Source organism: Atta cephalotes (genome assembly GCF_000143395.1).
Source record: "Atta cephalotes unplaced genomic scaffold scaffold00005, whole genome shotgun sequence".
NCBI lineage: Eukaryota > Metazoa > Arthropoda > Insecta > Hymenoptera > Formicidae > Atta > Atta cephalotes.
The window spans coordinates 2,750,832-2,766,767 of NW_012130069.1; the positions used below are offsets into that span (position 1 = coordinate 2,750,832).

At 26.1% G+C, this 15,936-nt stretch overlaps 4 protein-coding genes across 4 annotated transcripts in view; all 4 read right to left on the reverse strand.

Annotated features, from left to right (window-relative positions):
• Positions 1-1,367: 1,367 nt before the first annotated feature.
• On the reverse strand, positions 1,368-4,503 carry LOC105626295 (odorant receptor 22c-like). Its single transcript, XM_012207597.1, has 5 exons — positions 3,707-4,503; positions 3,354-3,453; positions 3,115-3,225; positions 1,857-2,012; positions 1,368-1,421 (listed from the first exon to the last, which is right to left on the reverse strand). Exons 1-5 carry the CDS (start codon positions 4,501-4,503, stop codon positions 1,368-1,370), a joined length of 1,218 nt encoding a protein of 405 aa, XP_012062987.1.
• Positions 4,504-6,446: 1,943 nt separating this feature from the next.
• Positions 6,447-9,436, reverse strand: LOC105626296 (odorant receptor 85c-like). Its single transcript, XM_012207598.1, has 5 exons — positions 8,640-9,436; positions 8,306-8,405; positions 8,041-8,151; positions 6,823-6,978; positions 6,447-6,500 (listed from the first exon to the last, which is right to left on the reverse strand). Exons 1-5 carry the CDS (start codon positions 9,434-9,436, stop codon positions 6,447-6,449), a joined length of 1,218 nt encoding a protein of 405 aa, XP_012062988.1.
• Positions 9,437-10,704: 1,268 nt separating this feature from the next.
• Positions 10,705-13,662, reverse strand: LOC105626297 (odorant receptor 4-like; the record flags this gene model as incomplete). Its single annotated transcript, XM_012207599.1, has 5 exons — positions 12,851-13,662; positions 12,476-12,575; positions 11,726-11,836; positions 11,307-11,462; positions 10,705-10,743 (listed from the first exon to the last, which is right to left on the reverse strand). Coding segments are annotated over exons 1-5 (1,218 nt in total), but the record flags the coding sequence as incomplete, so codon positions are not given.
• A 1,584-nt stretch (positions 13,663-15,246) lies between these two features.
• The window catches only part of LOC105626544, a 7,574-nt gene continuing 6,884 nt past the window's right edge, over positions 15,247-15,936 (reverse strand). The window contains exon 3 of the mRNA XM_012207841.1: positions 15,247-15,250. Within this exon, the coding sequence (XP_012063231.1) occupies positions 15,247-15,250 (4 nt within the window). The remainder of the gene's footprint in view (positions 15,251-15,936) is intronic.

The window sequence follows — 15,936 nt, forward strand, 5'->3', positions numbered from 1 at the left end:
ATCCAGAGATTCTATTGTCAGAAGTTTGATAGAATATCGCATGTTATAAAGAATGTAAAAATAGATTTGCAGAAATGAAAGTGCTTTAATTAAAAATTTTTTTTATTTGATAATGTATTTTAACGTATTTCTTATATTGTTTAACAGAATAAATTTTTATTATTTATTAATGACGATAAGATTAAGTTATTTTGAATTAGAAATTAGTATAAATGATAAAAATATGATTTTGAAACAATTGTATGAGGAAATAATCTAAATCTTATCAGTAAATTTTTAATGTTTGTTTTCCTATATTTCCATTTTCCACTTAGATAATATACTTACTTGTAATCTTTTATAACAAACAATCAATATATACAATTACAAACTGCAATCATCGTATTTATTCAGTTCAACGCTTCCTATTATATGCTATCAATCTATGTTTAGCATGGTCACTTTATGAAAGTACGTAATGCGCTCTCACAAATGGACAGTCATTGTACCAGAGTTGAATGTAAAGTAGCGCCTAAGCAAGCCCTCGAAAAAGTTTTATAAACAACCTGATATTATACTTGTTTCGAAAGGGTTACATTTCCGATCAATAACTGTTTGTCGCGAATTTATAGTACCAATTATGGAAAGAGAATATCGCGTGTCACGAAGAGAATAAATTCGTAAAAATGATGGTATTTAACTATATCTGATATATTTGTCTTTATTCGTTGTATGCAGTCTTATTGTTAAGAAGATATAATTTCTATGTATATGAAAATTAAGTTTTTTTTTATTTATTTTTTTGTTTTCTCTTATTTGTATTATTTGATCGATTTTCTATTTCTTATAGAAAATTAGTACTTTCAAATGGAAATTATCATAAGCATGAGAAAAATCATAAGATATTGTATTATATATATTAAAAAATTATATATTAATGACTCATTATATCGATTTTGACGTAATCATAGAATTTATTTAATAATTTTCATTGCAATAGTGTCTCTTTCATACAGAATAGAGAACGTCTATTTCTTTGTAGTTTTCTATAAGAATTTTATAAGAATTTTATAATTGTATAATATATCTGATATTGTTATGTCTATATTCTTAAGATTTGTATATACATAAATATATAATCTTTTTATCAATAGACCAACAGAATATAAGCCTAGTCAAAATTGGAATTCTAAGAATTTTGTTGTGAAGGGAAAATGATTGTAAATGTTTTCTAAAAATCTTTGTCTTTAAGATCACTGGTTTTTAATTTCAAATTTGTGCAATAAATTATTAAATCTTTTTCTCAAGTTACATAATTTTAATAATTTGTTGTTATATAAAATATATAATGTATATATTTCTTAACTTACATTTCATGTAACTACTTTTTACATAGTCATTGTTCGCAAAAAATTTAAATAGACCATGGAAGTTTTAATTACCTGGAATAACAATATACCTACTTGTTTTCGCAGAAAGTAAAAATAATATATATTACATTTTAAAAGTTACAAATTTATAGATTTATTAAAATTTGACATTAAATTTAAATACACGCGTAATAGAATGTGTGAATGTTTAAACATAATGTATAATTTAATTGGACAGTACAATTGTTGTAAAATGATCATAGTTTGAAATAAAGTACAAGGAAAATATCAAAGACACCAAAAGCTTTGCTGGTTATCACTATGTTTTTATCTATTACTGGCATTAGCAATAGATAAAAATATGGCGATAATTCGCAAAACTTCTGGTATCTTTGAAACTAATACCTGTGAAAGCCTAAAAAGCGTTATAAGAAATGTATAATTCATTAACCAAAAAGAAAAATATTTTTTAATCAAAGGAAGCAACAGTATATGTGCATTACTTACATCACCAAAAGTTGCGATGGATAAATGGAATAACTTTCCTGCTGTGATTTTAATTACGTTATTTGATCGAGCGATAATCAGAATGAGACCCCGTGCAGTTTTGTGGTGTAGATTATACCAGTCAGTCATATATGCCATTTCTCCAACACGTTTGCACTAACAAATTGACAGAAAATTTATATTTTCTATGAAAAGAATTTGACAATGTAAATTAATGTGATGTTAAAGAGAAATATTTGGTTTCATTAAAAGTAGGGGAAAGTAGGGATAAGACAATCTTAAGGTTTATTGATCCTTCTTTATTTCTGTGATGACATAAAAAGAATTTTTTTTTCAGATTTACTAAAACCTTAGTTATCATATGTAAAATGAACTATATGTTAAATAAATAATTAGATTTTTGGAAAATTCATATTTTAAGAATATGTCAATTTTATAATCTTGCTCACTATCGAAAGTCATCTTGCTTGCAATCGTTGTGTTTAATAAAAATGTTACTTGCAATTCATTGTATTCATTTAATAAAAATATTGCAAGGTGAATAATAAAAAATATTGTTATATTACTCTATGCATTCTTATCTATACTATACTGTGGTTTCATAATAAAAATAAAAATATTGCAATTATTTTATTATTTATAAACTAATAGCAATGAATCACATATGAGTGCATATTAAATATTTCTTATTATATTATCTTCTTTTCTGAAAGTATTGAAATCAAAGAATACAAGAGATGAGATATAAGAAATGATTTATTATTATTCAAAACTTTTAATGAATTTAGTACCGATTCGTCAACCGTTATTAATTTGTAATGTAACTAACATTAAAAATTGGTTATTTTTTTCCACTTTGTAATCTTATCCCCCTTTCCCCTAATTAATTGTATTATTTTTTTCTGTAAATATATTATTATACGCTTTTCTGGCTGGCTGCATCTAGCAGACAAAACAGCTCAATAAGCGTTCAGTGATTATTTACAATTATATAAATCCTTACTCTAATAACGTTTTAAATATAAATCCATTAAAATATTAAAGACATGAATCAAAGACCGCATTTGTTTATTTTGCAATTTGGTAGTTTTCTTCGCGCTAATAGGAATATATTTTTAGATCTAGGGGAGTAGTTCTACTTCAGCAAAAAAAACTTCCACCTGCATTAAAATATTGTATTGTACGCGGTCATTGACTGAATTACCAAAAAATATTAAAATCTGATATTTCTTGGTTTCAATATCTTTCTATTCTCGACCTGTTCTGTAATAATCTCTCCAATGTAGCAAAATATAAAAATATTAAAACCCATCGATAAATATATAACGACATAAGATGTTATTTTGGCGGTATCGAACGTTTCCCAAGCCTAAAAGTTAAAATAATTTTATTTTTATATGGTTTTCAGTACATATCTTATAATAGAATAGCAATATATAATATTTGCGTTTCATAAATGAATGACATTTAAGTGTATTTTTATGATAGTTAGCCTACCATAATAGTATAATATCCCATTAAACACAAGATTATCGTGCATCCCATTAATTCTGCAAGAGAAGCTTTGTGCATAATACTTTCCACACGTGATATAAAACTGAAATAAACGTATAAATGTAATAGAACTTTTATTTTTCGTAAATAAGTTATGTACATGTTGAATTGATGCTTTTCATGAAGACAATGATAAGATTCTCTTTTAGTAATTTAGAAAAAGAAAATGAATTTATTTTTATTCTAACAAAAATAATTATTTCAAATGATTAATTAATGATTAAATTGTTATAAGATTTGAAAATTCTAAGATATAAGCTTTGTTTATTTTTTAATAGTGTTTGTGTATAAAATACCTCAGTGTTCTTAGATGATGTTCTACGATTGCGGTCAATTTTTGATTTGTATCACTTTTCTTCTGATTTTCAACAAGTTCATGTAACCACGCATACAGCACATTCAGTTGACCACAAGCATGTTTCGCGAAGACAGCAGCCAAACTGCAAGCACCAACAGTAGAGAAACTCGCTACGAACATTGTTACATTTTGCAGAATTAATGCAATTTCATTCACAGGGCTAAATCTCGTATCGATGATCTTGCTGTAAATCGGACAACTTGTTGGATGCGTCTTGAAAGTCTCGTTGCCAATGATGATGGTTGTAGTTTTCATCGATCTCCCTAAACTAAATAGAAACAAACCGCTCTGCATAAACACCGCACAGATTATGACAATGAAGCGGCCGATCTTGGCATGTTGCAGCATCACTTCACGTTCGTCAATCCTTTGTATGAGATTCCAATCTGCTTCCATATGTCGTATTAATTTGTCAATGTCATGACTACGCTTGAGCAGCACCCAGTAATGTACTGAGCCCATAACTCTGTGAAGCAGTGGTGCCACGGCGTTCAGTTTTTGCTTGATATTGTCTGCTTCAAATAACACATATAACAAACACGGTATTGTTGTGACTGCTATTACGCTTGAACAAACAAAAATTTGTAGTAATATCATGATTTTGTACACTGAACTTGACGCATTTATTTGTGGCCACGCACCGATTAGTTTCAGAAACCATCGATTAATTTGTAAACTGTAATCGATATGTTTTTTTGATATGTCGCTTTCTGGCGCACGTTTGAAATTTGACATGATCACTGTACGAAGGCACCCGATGTACTGCCATAAATAGACAACTCATTGTGCCAGAATATGAAGAAGCGCCTGCGCCAATCTTCAGAAGAGTTTGGTGATCGGTCTAACGTTACAAAGTTACTCTGAGAGGGACATATATTCAATCGATATAATTGTTCGTCCAGAGCTTCTATTCTCTAAAGTTCGAGAGGATATCGCGTGTTATAAGGAGTATAAGGATTAATTCGTAGAAGTGATATTGAAAGTGTTTTAATAGATTTTTTATTTGATAATGTATATTTTAATAATGTATTTCTTATATTAATTAATCGAATAAATTTTTAGAGTTTTATTGTTTAATAAGATGGTAATAAGAATTAGATTAGCTTGAAATAAAAATTATTATAATTGAGAAAAATATTTTTTATGTTATTGAAGCATAACTATATGATGAAATGTTCTAAAACATATTAATAATCCTGGCGGAAAGTTTTTACAAAATACATAAATTGAAACAATATCTTAGAAATTCTTAGTTTTTCGTAGATATTCATAATGGGACATAGAATAGCGTTATTTGTTTGAAAAACCAAAAAATGTTTCGTCCTCAAACAGTGTTTCTACGTCTCATTAAGAATATCTACGAAAAACTAAGAATTTCTAAAACATACAGATCTCACTCTGTATCTCATTACAAATATTTAGGAAAAATTAAGAATTTTTAAGATCTTATCTTAATCTATGTAGTTTTTATATACTCTCATACAAATTTTTTTCTGTCAAGGAACTTTTTAATTTTTATTACTGCATTTCCATCTTCCTTTAATATGACAATACTTATTTATAATCATTTATGAAAAACAATCAATGAAATTCAATTGCAAATTACATTTGTCATACTTATTCAACGCTCCTTGCCACACACTACCAATCTGTGTTTAACATGATCACTTCATGAAAGCATACTAGACGCTGTTACAAATGGGCAATTTGTTGTATCAGAGTTGAATGTGACGCCTGAACAAACCCTCGAAAAAATTAGATAAGTAGCCTGATATTACAACTGCTTCGAAAGAGTTACATGTCTGATCAATAATTCTTCGTTGCGAATTTATAATACCAGACATGGAAAGAAAATTTCGCGTGTCAGGAAGAGAATAAATTCGTAGAAATAAACGTACTTTAATTATTTATTATGTGTTTCTTTATTCTGTTATATGCAATCTTACTTCTTTTATTGTTAGAAAGGTAAATATATAATTTTTATATTTTCTTTATATTCTTCTATTTTTATATTCTTCTATTATTTGTTATTTGATTGATTTTGTTTCTTATAGAAAATTAGTGCTCCTTAAATGGAAAAATTACCATAAATATAAAAAGAATTATAAGATATTTTATAAAGATTTTTATAAGATATTATATATTTTTTTATTATATATTAATGACATATGTCGATTTTGAATCATCAGATTTTTTTTATTTATCAGATTAATTAGATTTTATTTATTAACCTTTATTGCATGTCTCATATGGATGTATATTTTATTTTTTATAAATTTTCTATATTTTAAGCATTTAATAATTTAATTAAATTTGATTGTTATTAATTAATTAAATTTAATTAAATTTGATTGTGTGTAATATATTTGATATCGTTATGTTTCTTGTATGTACATGAATTACATAAATATGTAGTTATTTTACCAATAGAACAACTTGTAAGTATAAGCTCAGCCAAAATTGGAATTGTTTAATAAGAATCTCGTAATGAAAGGAAAATGATAAATAAATGTTTCCTGAAAATCTTTGTATTAATGTCTTTAAAATCATTGGTTTCTAGTTTTAAATTTGGGCAATGAAATATTAAATCTTTTTTTTAGTTTTATAATAATTTGTTCATATAAAATATATAAAATTTATTTATATTTTCCGTAACTTACATTTCACATAATCATTTTTTACATAGTCATTGTTCGCAAAAAATTTAAATATACCATGGAAGTTTTAATTACCTGGAATAACAATATTCTTGTTTCATAGAAAGTAAACATAATATACATATATTACATTTTAAAAGTTCTAGATTTATAGATTTATTAAAATTTGTCGTTGAATTTTATTAAAATTTGATGCTTATATATATGATGCATATAATAGAATATGTGAACATTTTATGTGAACATTTTAAACATAATGTATAGTCTAATTAAACAGTGCTATTCTTGTAAGATGATCATTAGTTCGAAATAATACAAGGAATATATACTTTATTAACTAAAAAGAAAAACATTTTTTATTAATCAAAAGAGGTAACGGTATATGTGCATTACTTACATCACCAAAAGTTACGATGGATAAATGGAATAATTTTCCCGCTGTTATCTTAATTACATTATTTGATCGGGCAATAATCAAAATGAGACCACGTGCAGTTTTGTGATGTAGATTATACCAGTCAGTCATATATGCCACTTCCCCAACATGTTTGCACTAACAAATTAACAGAAGATTTAAATTTTTAATGAGAAGAAATTAATAGAAATTAATATGAATTAGCAATGAATTAGCATGTTAAGGAGAAATATTTAATTTAAAAGTTAAGTAGGAGAAAGGAGGAGTATGATGATGACCTTAAGATTTATTTATTTCTCTTTATTTCTATGATGGTTTAAAAAGAATATTTTTTTTTCATACTAAAGCATTGGTTATCATCTGTAAAATGAATTATTAAATAAATTAGAATTTTTGAAAATTTATTTTTTAAAAATGTGTCAATTTCACAATCTTTCTCACGAGTGAAAGTTATGTTTGAAGTCATAATGTTTATAAATATAAATATTGCAAGAGGAATAATGAAAAATTAATATATTATTCCATATTATATATTGTTGGTTACAGTATATTATACTGTGATTTTTTAAAGAATATGAAAATATCTACTATAATTATTTATTTTATTACTTATAAATTATAACGACAAAAGTTACATAAAAAAAGTTATATATGAGTGCATTTTAAATAAACATATTTCTTATTATTTTTTTTTTTCATGGAAGTTTTGTCAAATCATAAAGAATGATTTATTATTTAAAGCTTTTAATGAATTCAATATTGGCCCATTATCTGTTATTAGTTTGTCTAACAATGCGTCATCTTATCTATTTTATTATTTTACTTTTCTTTCCTTTAATTATATTTAAAAATTTTTTTCTTTCCATTAGGAGCATTATATTTTACGCTTTTCTATTAGTTGCGTCCATTAGCAGTTTAGTGAGCCCGCTCAGTGATTCTTCATTATAATATCCTTATTTTAATACGTTTTAAATATAAATCCATTGAAATAATAAAGATCAATGATCGCGTTTATTGCAATATGGTAGTTTTCTTCGCACTGATAGAATTATATTTTCAGTTTTGGGAGGGGGGGGGGGACAATCCTACTTCAGCAAAAAAATTTTCAACATTTGTATTATATTGTGCACACCATTGACTGAATCACAAAAAAATATTAAAATCTGACATTTCTTGTTTCAATATCTTTATGTTCTTGACCTGTTCTGTGATAATCTCTCCGATGTAGCAAAATATAAAAATATTAAAACCCATTGATAAATACATAAAGATGTAAGACGTTATTTTTGCGGTATCGAACGTTTCCCAAGCCTAAAAATTAAAATATGATCTTATTTTTGTCGTGTTTTATATAGTTTTTGGTACATATCCTATAATAGAATAGCAATGTCTTTTGCGTTTCATAAATGAATGACGTTTAGGCATGTATTATAAGACTTTCAAATTTTTACGATCGTTGACCTACCATAATAGTGTAATATCCAATTAAGCACAATGATATTGTACATCCCATTAATTCTGCAAGAGAAGCTTTGTGCATAATACTTTCCACACGTGATATAAAACTGAAACGTATAAATGTAATAGAACTTTTATTTTTTACAATGTAATTATATATATTGAATTGATGGTTTTCATGAATACAATGACAAGCTTCTCTTTTACTGATTTAAAAAAAGGAATTAATTTTTATTTTAAAATATTTATTTAAAATAATCAATTAATAATAAAATTATTGTAAAAGATTTTAAAATTCTGAAAAATAAGCTTTGTATATTTTTTAATAGTGTATAAAATACCTCAATGTTCTTAGATGATGTTCTACGATTGCGGCCAATTTTTGATTTGTATCATTTCTCTTCTGATTTTCAACAAGTTCACGTAGCCACGCATTCAAGACGTTCAACTGACCACAGGCATGTATCGCGAAGACAGCAGCCAAACTGCAAATACTAACGGTAGAAAAACTTGCTACGAACATTGTTAGGTTCTGCAAAACTAATGTGATTTCATTCACAGGGCTAAATCTTGTATCGATAATCTTGCTGTAAATCGGACAATTCGTTGGATGCGTCTTGAAAGTCTCATTACCAACGATGATGGTTATAGTTTTCATTGATTTCCCTAAACTATACAGAAACAAACCGCCTTGCATAAACACCGCACAGATTATGACGACGAAACGACCGAACTTGGCATGTTGCAGCATTACTTCACGTTCGTCAATCTTTTGTATGAGACTCCAGTCTGCTTCCATATGTTGTATTAATTTATGAATGTCACGGTTACGCTTCAGCAGCACCCAGTAATGTATCGAACCCAAAGCTCTATGAAGTAGCGGTCCTGAGACATTCAGTTTTTGCTTGATATTGTTTGCCTCAAATAACACATGTAACAAACATGGTATTGTTGGGACTGCTATTATGCTTGAACAAATGAAAATTTGTAGTAGTATCATGATTTTATACACTGAACTCGGCGAATTTATTTGTGGCCACGCACCGATTGGCTTGAGGAACCATCTATTAATTTGTAAACTGTAATCGATGTTTTTTTTTGGTATGTCGCTTTCTGGCACATGTTTAGAATTCGACATGATCACTGCGCGAAAGCACACGGTGTACTGCCACGGATAGACAGCTCATTGTGCCAGAGTATGAAGAAGCGCCTGCGCCAATCTTCAGAAAAGTTTGGTAATTGGTTCTACGTTACAAAGTTACTCTGGCAGGTACGTATATTCAATCGATAAAATTGTTCATCTATAGTTTTTATTGTCAGATGTCTGAGAGAATATCGCATGTCATGAGAAGTATAAGATATATTATATATTCGTGAAAGTAATAATAAAAAGTTGTTTGAACTTAGCAGATTTTCCTAATATGTTATAATTATATGTATTTTCCTATATCAATTTTCAAGGCAAATTAATTAAATGGCGATAAAAGTAAAAGTAGAATGTTTTGAAGTAAAGGAAATGTTCTAAATATATACATATATGAAAATCAGAAAAATATATTGCATTAATTTTTTAATTATTTTATGGCCTATACCATTCTAACGTTGTAATTAATTTTATTTGTTAAACTTTAATTAAAAATATATTAAACTGTAAATGTAATCATAAAATTATTAACATTATTTGTTAATTCTTTTACTACGGTTGTCAATCTTTTGGACTAGAACAAAAATTTTAGTTGGTTGAGACTCATGTATGATTGATTCGACAAGGTTCTAATTTGTAAAAATTTGAACTTTATTGATCGCTGCATCGCGGAGTTTCAGTTCATAAATTCTGTAGATACTTTGTACAAGATAATTTAGAAATCTTGTGTTATTATAACATTCAGAGAAAAATTATAAATTGTTAATTATATGTTTGAAAGTATGTTATGTAGTTTATAATATTGATTTTTGCGTAATCATTAATCTTATTTACCAAGTTATCTTTGCACGCATAATATCCTGTGTAATATATAAGACCTATATTTCTTTGGAATTTTCCTATGTTTTATATATAATCTCATCATTGCTTGTATTTATATGATTATATATAAAACATAGAATACATGCATATTTCATATCGTTATGTTTCCCCTTAGAACATGAACAACATAAATATTATTTTATTTTAATATATATTATAAGAATACAAGCCGAGCTAAAATTAAAGTTTTTAACAAGAAATTTTTACTTGAAATAATATGATGATAAGCAATGAAAATTATATTGATGTTTCTCAGTGATTTTTAAGGAACACATAAATATTTTTTTCCAGGATATACTGATCTGTTCTATATAAAATATATAATATTTGTATATTTCTTAACTTATATTTCACATAATCATCTTTTACATAATCATTGTTCGCAAAAAATTTAAATATACCATCGAAGTTTTAATTACCTGAAACAATAGTACTTGTTCTGTACTCGAAGAAGAATATTTGATTGAATTAATTGAAATTCTGGTGGAAAATGGACGATCCAGAATTCTAGTTAAGTCTATTAAACTTCCGATTAAATCTACTAAAATGCTAGTTAATGTCATTAAGAAAATTCTGAATATTAATTATCTTAATTAGAATTCTAATAGATTTAATTAGAAATCTAGTAGATTTCAAGATCAGATTTCATTTTCTATTTTAGAATTCCAATTAATTCAATCAAACATTTTTTTCCATATAGAAAGCAAAGAAAATATATATATTGTATACCAAATTCTATGAATTAGACATATTTCTAGATTTTTTAAAATTTGATATTTTAAATCAAACATATTCATGTAATTGAATATATAGATGTTTTAAGGATAATATAATTATAGTTAATAATATAAGGATAATATAATGGATATTATAATTTTGAATGCAATTATTATAAGATGATCATAATTTAAAATTAAAGTACAAGGGAAATGTATAATTTATTAATCAAAAGAAGGAACGGTATATTTTTTGCATTACTTACATCACCAAAGGTTGCGATAGATAAATGGAATAACTTTCCTGCTGTGATCTTAATTACGTTATTCGATCGGGCAATAATCAGAATGAGACCACGAGCAGTTTTATGATGTAAATTGTACCAATCAGTCATATATGCCATTTCTCCGACATCTTTGCACTATTGAATTGACATAAGATTTAAATTTGTGTAATGTGAGTAATGTGGAAAAAAGAGATAATTTGGATTATTTGGAAAATATTGATACAAAGAAAACAAATATTTAAATTTATTAAAAATGAAACATAATATTTTTAATTACTTTTTATTAATGTAAAATATGATATTATACTCTTTTCTCACAAAATATGTATTGAATTATTAAAAAATGTTAGTCTAATATTTTTCTTTTTTTGAATGTTTTTGAATTCTCGACATAATACCTGTTCAGTGATAATTCCTCCGATATAGCAAAATATAAATATATTAAAACCCATTGAGAAATATACAATAAGGGAAGATGTTATTTTTGTCGTATCAAGCGTTTCCCAAGCCTACGTAATTGAAAAATTTGTATTTAATTTAATATATTCCTCGTGTTTAATTATCTACTCAAATTTTTGTATGGGTGTAGCATGGAATACATATATTAGAATGCAATTATTATGCAAATATTATGTAAAAAATTAACACAGAAATGAAATTTAATAAAATTTAAAAACAAATTGTAGAAATATATTTCTTGAGAATAATTGATATTCATAATTTGTCAAATTGACATACTCATCATCATTCCTCTTAAAATTTATGTCAATCATTCATCTTAAAATTTATGTCTTAAAAATGCATTATTTTTATGTTTTTACTTATATAAATTATTTCTTTAATACTAATAATTGTCAAATATCAATTCAACACAAAATATTAAAAAAAATCCTATTATGTTGAATTAATATTTGAGTAAGTTAAAAATTCAAGACAAAAGCTTCAACTTTGATTTTAATATACAAAATATTTTTTGTGTTTTAAAACACAAAATGTTTTTTACTATGAAAAAATTAAACTATAGAGACTTTAATGTATGATTTTTTGTACACATTTATTTTATAATAGAATGACTATGTTTGATTTTTCGTAATTAAATGATATTTACTTGTGTCAAAAATTTTCATTTTCTTACATCTCTAGCATACCGTAATAGTGTAATATCCAAGCAAACACATGACTACAGTGCACCCGGCTAATTCCACAAGAGCGGCTTTATGCATAATACTTTCCACTTGTGATATAAAACTGAAATGTATAAATGTATATAACACAATATAATTTTTTGTTATAAATAAATAAATCATCGATACATTTAACTTATATTTTTCATGAACATAATTAACAACAGATTCTTTTAATAATCTATAAAAAAGAAGAAATTCATTTGTCTTAATTTTGAATATTCTCTCTTTCATTTTTAAATAATTAATTTTAATAATATTTAAAATCATCTTATATTATATAACCATATAGCTTTAGAGAATATATATTTTTTATACGAGTGTCTGCATATGAAGTACCTCAATATTCTCAAATGATGTTCGATGATAGCAGCTAGCTTTCGTTCAGCTGTATCATTTTTCTTCTTTTGATTTTTCTTCTTTTGAACAAGTTCATGTAGCCACGCATTCAGTACTTTCAATTGACCACAAGCATGTATTGCGAAAACGGCAGCCAGACTGCAAGCACCGACAGTAGAGGAACTCACTACTAATATTGCAAAGTTTTGTAGAACCAACGCAATTTCATTTACAGGACTAAATCTCGTGTCGATGATCTTACTATAAACCGGACACGTCATCGGACGTGTTGTAAAAGTTTCATTGCCGACGTTAATGATTATGGTTTTCATTGCCTTTGCTATGCTGAACAGGATTGTACCACCATACATGATTATACCACAAATTATGGCGACAAAGCGACCGAACTTAGCTTGTTGTAGCATTATTTCACGATTATCAAGTCTCTGTATCAAACGCCAATCTGTCTCCATATGTCGTATTACTTTATGAATATCATCACTGCGCTTAAGCAGCACCCAGTAATGTACTGAGCCCATAACTCTATGAAGCAATGGCCCAACGGCACTGAGTTTTAGCTTGATATTGACTTTTTCAAATAATACATATAACAAACATGGTACCATATTGGATGCTATCATGCTTGAACAAATAAAAATATGTAGTAATATCACGATTTTGCACACTAAACTCGATGCATTTATTTGTGGCCACGCACCAATTGACTTGAGAAACCATCGACTAAATTGTAAACTGTAATCGTTATATTTTTTCGATCTATTGTATTCTGATGCACATTTGGAAGTTGACATGATCGCTGCACGAAAGCACACGGTATACTGGCATGGATGGACAATACATCGTAACGTAATATGAAGAAGCGCCTGCGCCAATCTTCATCAGAGTTTGATAAACGACCTAATATCATAAAAGTGCCCTAAGAGGGGCATATATTCAGTCGATGTAATTGTTCATGGAGAGTTTTTATTATCCGATGTCTGAGAAAACATAGCGTGTTATGAACAGTGTAAAATTATGAAAGTCACATTAATGCTCATATTCATAGTGAAGTCTTATATTAGGTATAGTAAAAAAAAATCCATTATTTTTGCATGAAATTGAATGGAAAAATAATGGATTTCTTTTTACTACCTAATATTTAAGATTTCTTTAAATTTATCTTCAGACGTTCTACAAATTATTTTATTAGCATCTAAAGATAAATTTAAAAAAGGCTTATAAATATAAGGTTTGACTGTAAATATTGACATAATAAAAAAAAAGTTCTCTATTTTAGTAAATTTTTTAAATTTAGTAATATGTTTTAATCGTATTTATTTACTAATTAACAGGATAAATTGGCGATAAGAATTAGAATATCTTGAAATATAGAAAATATAATGAATAGATATAATTATTTCTCTAATATAATAATATGATCATTCTATTACTTATAATTATAAAAATATTATAATACTAATATTTATAGTATGCATGATTTTTTTAGATAATTTTAAATATATTAAAAATTTTTAAATAATAATATCCAATTAAACTTTACTTAGTAAATCAAACTTTACGCATAATATTTTTCATGTGTACTGAAACATATTTATATATTGAAATATTTTATAATATCAAATGTTTAATTTTACCAATATGTTTTCATTTTCAAGATGACTAATACATATTCAGTTATAATAATTTAAGAAAATACAAGGTAGTCGATTGCAAATTGTAATCATCCTGTTTTTCAATTCAACTTCCTGCCACACACTTATGATTCGGATCACTAAAGTCACGCAAAGTACTGTCACGAATGGGTCAGTTGATTGTGCCAAAGTTGTGAAGTAACGCCTTTGCCAACCTTCGAAAGAGTTTGATGAGTAATAATGCAACTGCTGATGGTTGCGTGTCTGATCAATAAAGTTTAGTACATACATTTGGAATAATATTGCATGTCACAAGGACGAATATAAATTAGAATATAAAATAAAAATGAACGCGCTTTAATGTCTGCTATGTTTTTTATTTAATTATATATTAGATGTGCTTCTTATATTGTTAAAAAGGGTATATGTATATAATTTCGATGAATATAAAAATTCGTATTTTTAAATAAAAAAATTATAATAATAACCGTATATATTATAATAACCATGAAATATGTAAAAATTATTTAGTATACCTCATTAAAAGTAATTTAATTACTTATAATCACTTGCGATTTTAACATAATCATCGATTTTATTTAATAAATTTTGTTTTCAAATTATATTAATTTATTTTATATAGTGCATATCTTGCATATTTCTTAACATATATTTTAACAGTTTTTACCATGTTTCACAGAGTCATTGTTCTTAAGAGATTTAAATATACTACAGAAGTTTTAATTACCTGAAACAACAATATGTTTGTTTCTACACAATGCAAAAACAATATCATCATTTAATAAGCTATATATGTTATAAGATATATTAAATTTTGAAAATTCATACATGATATGATTGAATTTATGATATTTTAAGCATAATGGATAAATGTAATGAAGCCAATTAAAGAGTCCAATTCTTATAAGATGATTATAATTAGTTTAGTAAAAGAATGTAATTTTTCAATTAAGAAACAGTTAAGAATATTAGGGGATAATTGCCGAATGCGTAACGATCTAAATCCTCCGTTTTTTATTTTAGCACATACACATACACACGCATATACGCACGCACGCATGCACATACACAATATTTTATATTATTATTTATATTATTATTAATATAAGCAACATTTAATAATAAAAATATAAAAAAAAGAAATAGATAAAACACACAAAAAATTAACAGATCTTATTTTTATTAGTATCAATAACACTTCATAAAAAAAATCAAGTACAAATGATGTTAATTTTTGATTAATTTATGCAGTTGATAATAATCCTTATCATCCAATTTTATTATATTGTATGTTAAATTAATATTTAACACTTTTTTGTATTGAAAAAACAATTGTCAGTAAGTTTAAATAACGTAAAAGTAATAAATTTTAAAATAAAATTAATGTTAATTTAACAAATTATATATATATGT

Bases quoted from the DNA above. Each gene is read 5' to 3' on its own strand.
- LOC105626295 (XM_012207597.1), bottom strand. From the start codon at position 4,503: ATGTCAAATTTCAAACGTGCGCCAGAAAGCGACATATCAAAAAAACAT. The intron at 3,226-3,353 runs GTAGGCTAACTA...TTTAACTTTTAG, and splicing joins TGGGATATTATACTATTATG to GCTTGGGAAACGTTCGATAC. The intron at 1,422-1,856 runs GTAAGTAATGCA...TTGTTATTCCAG, and splicing joins CCATCGCAACTTTTGGTGAT to GTAATTAAAACTTCCATGGT.
- LOC105626296 (XM_012207598.1), bottom strand. From the start codon at position 9,436: ATGTCGAATTCTAAACATGTGCCAGAAAGCGACATACCAAAAAAAAAC. The intron at 8,406-8,639 runs GTATTTTATACA...TATACGTTTCAG, and splicing joins CATCATCTAAGAACATTGAG to TTTTATATCACGTGTGGAAA. The intron at 6,501-6,822 runs GTAAGTAATGCA...TTGTTATTCCAG, and splicing joins CCATCGTAACTTTTGGTGAT to GTAATTAAAACTTCCATGGT.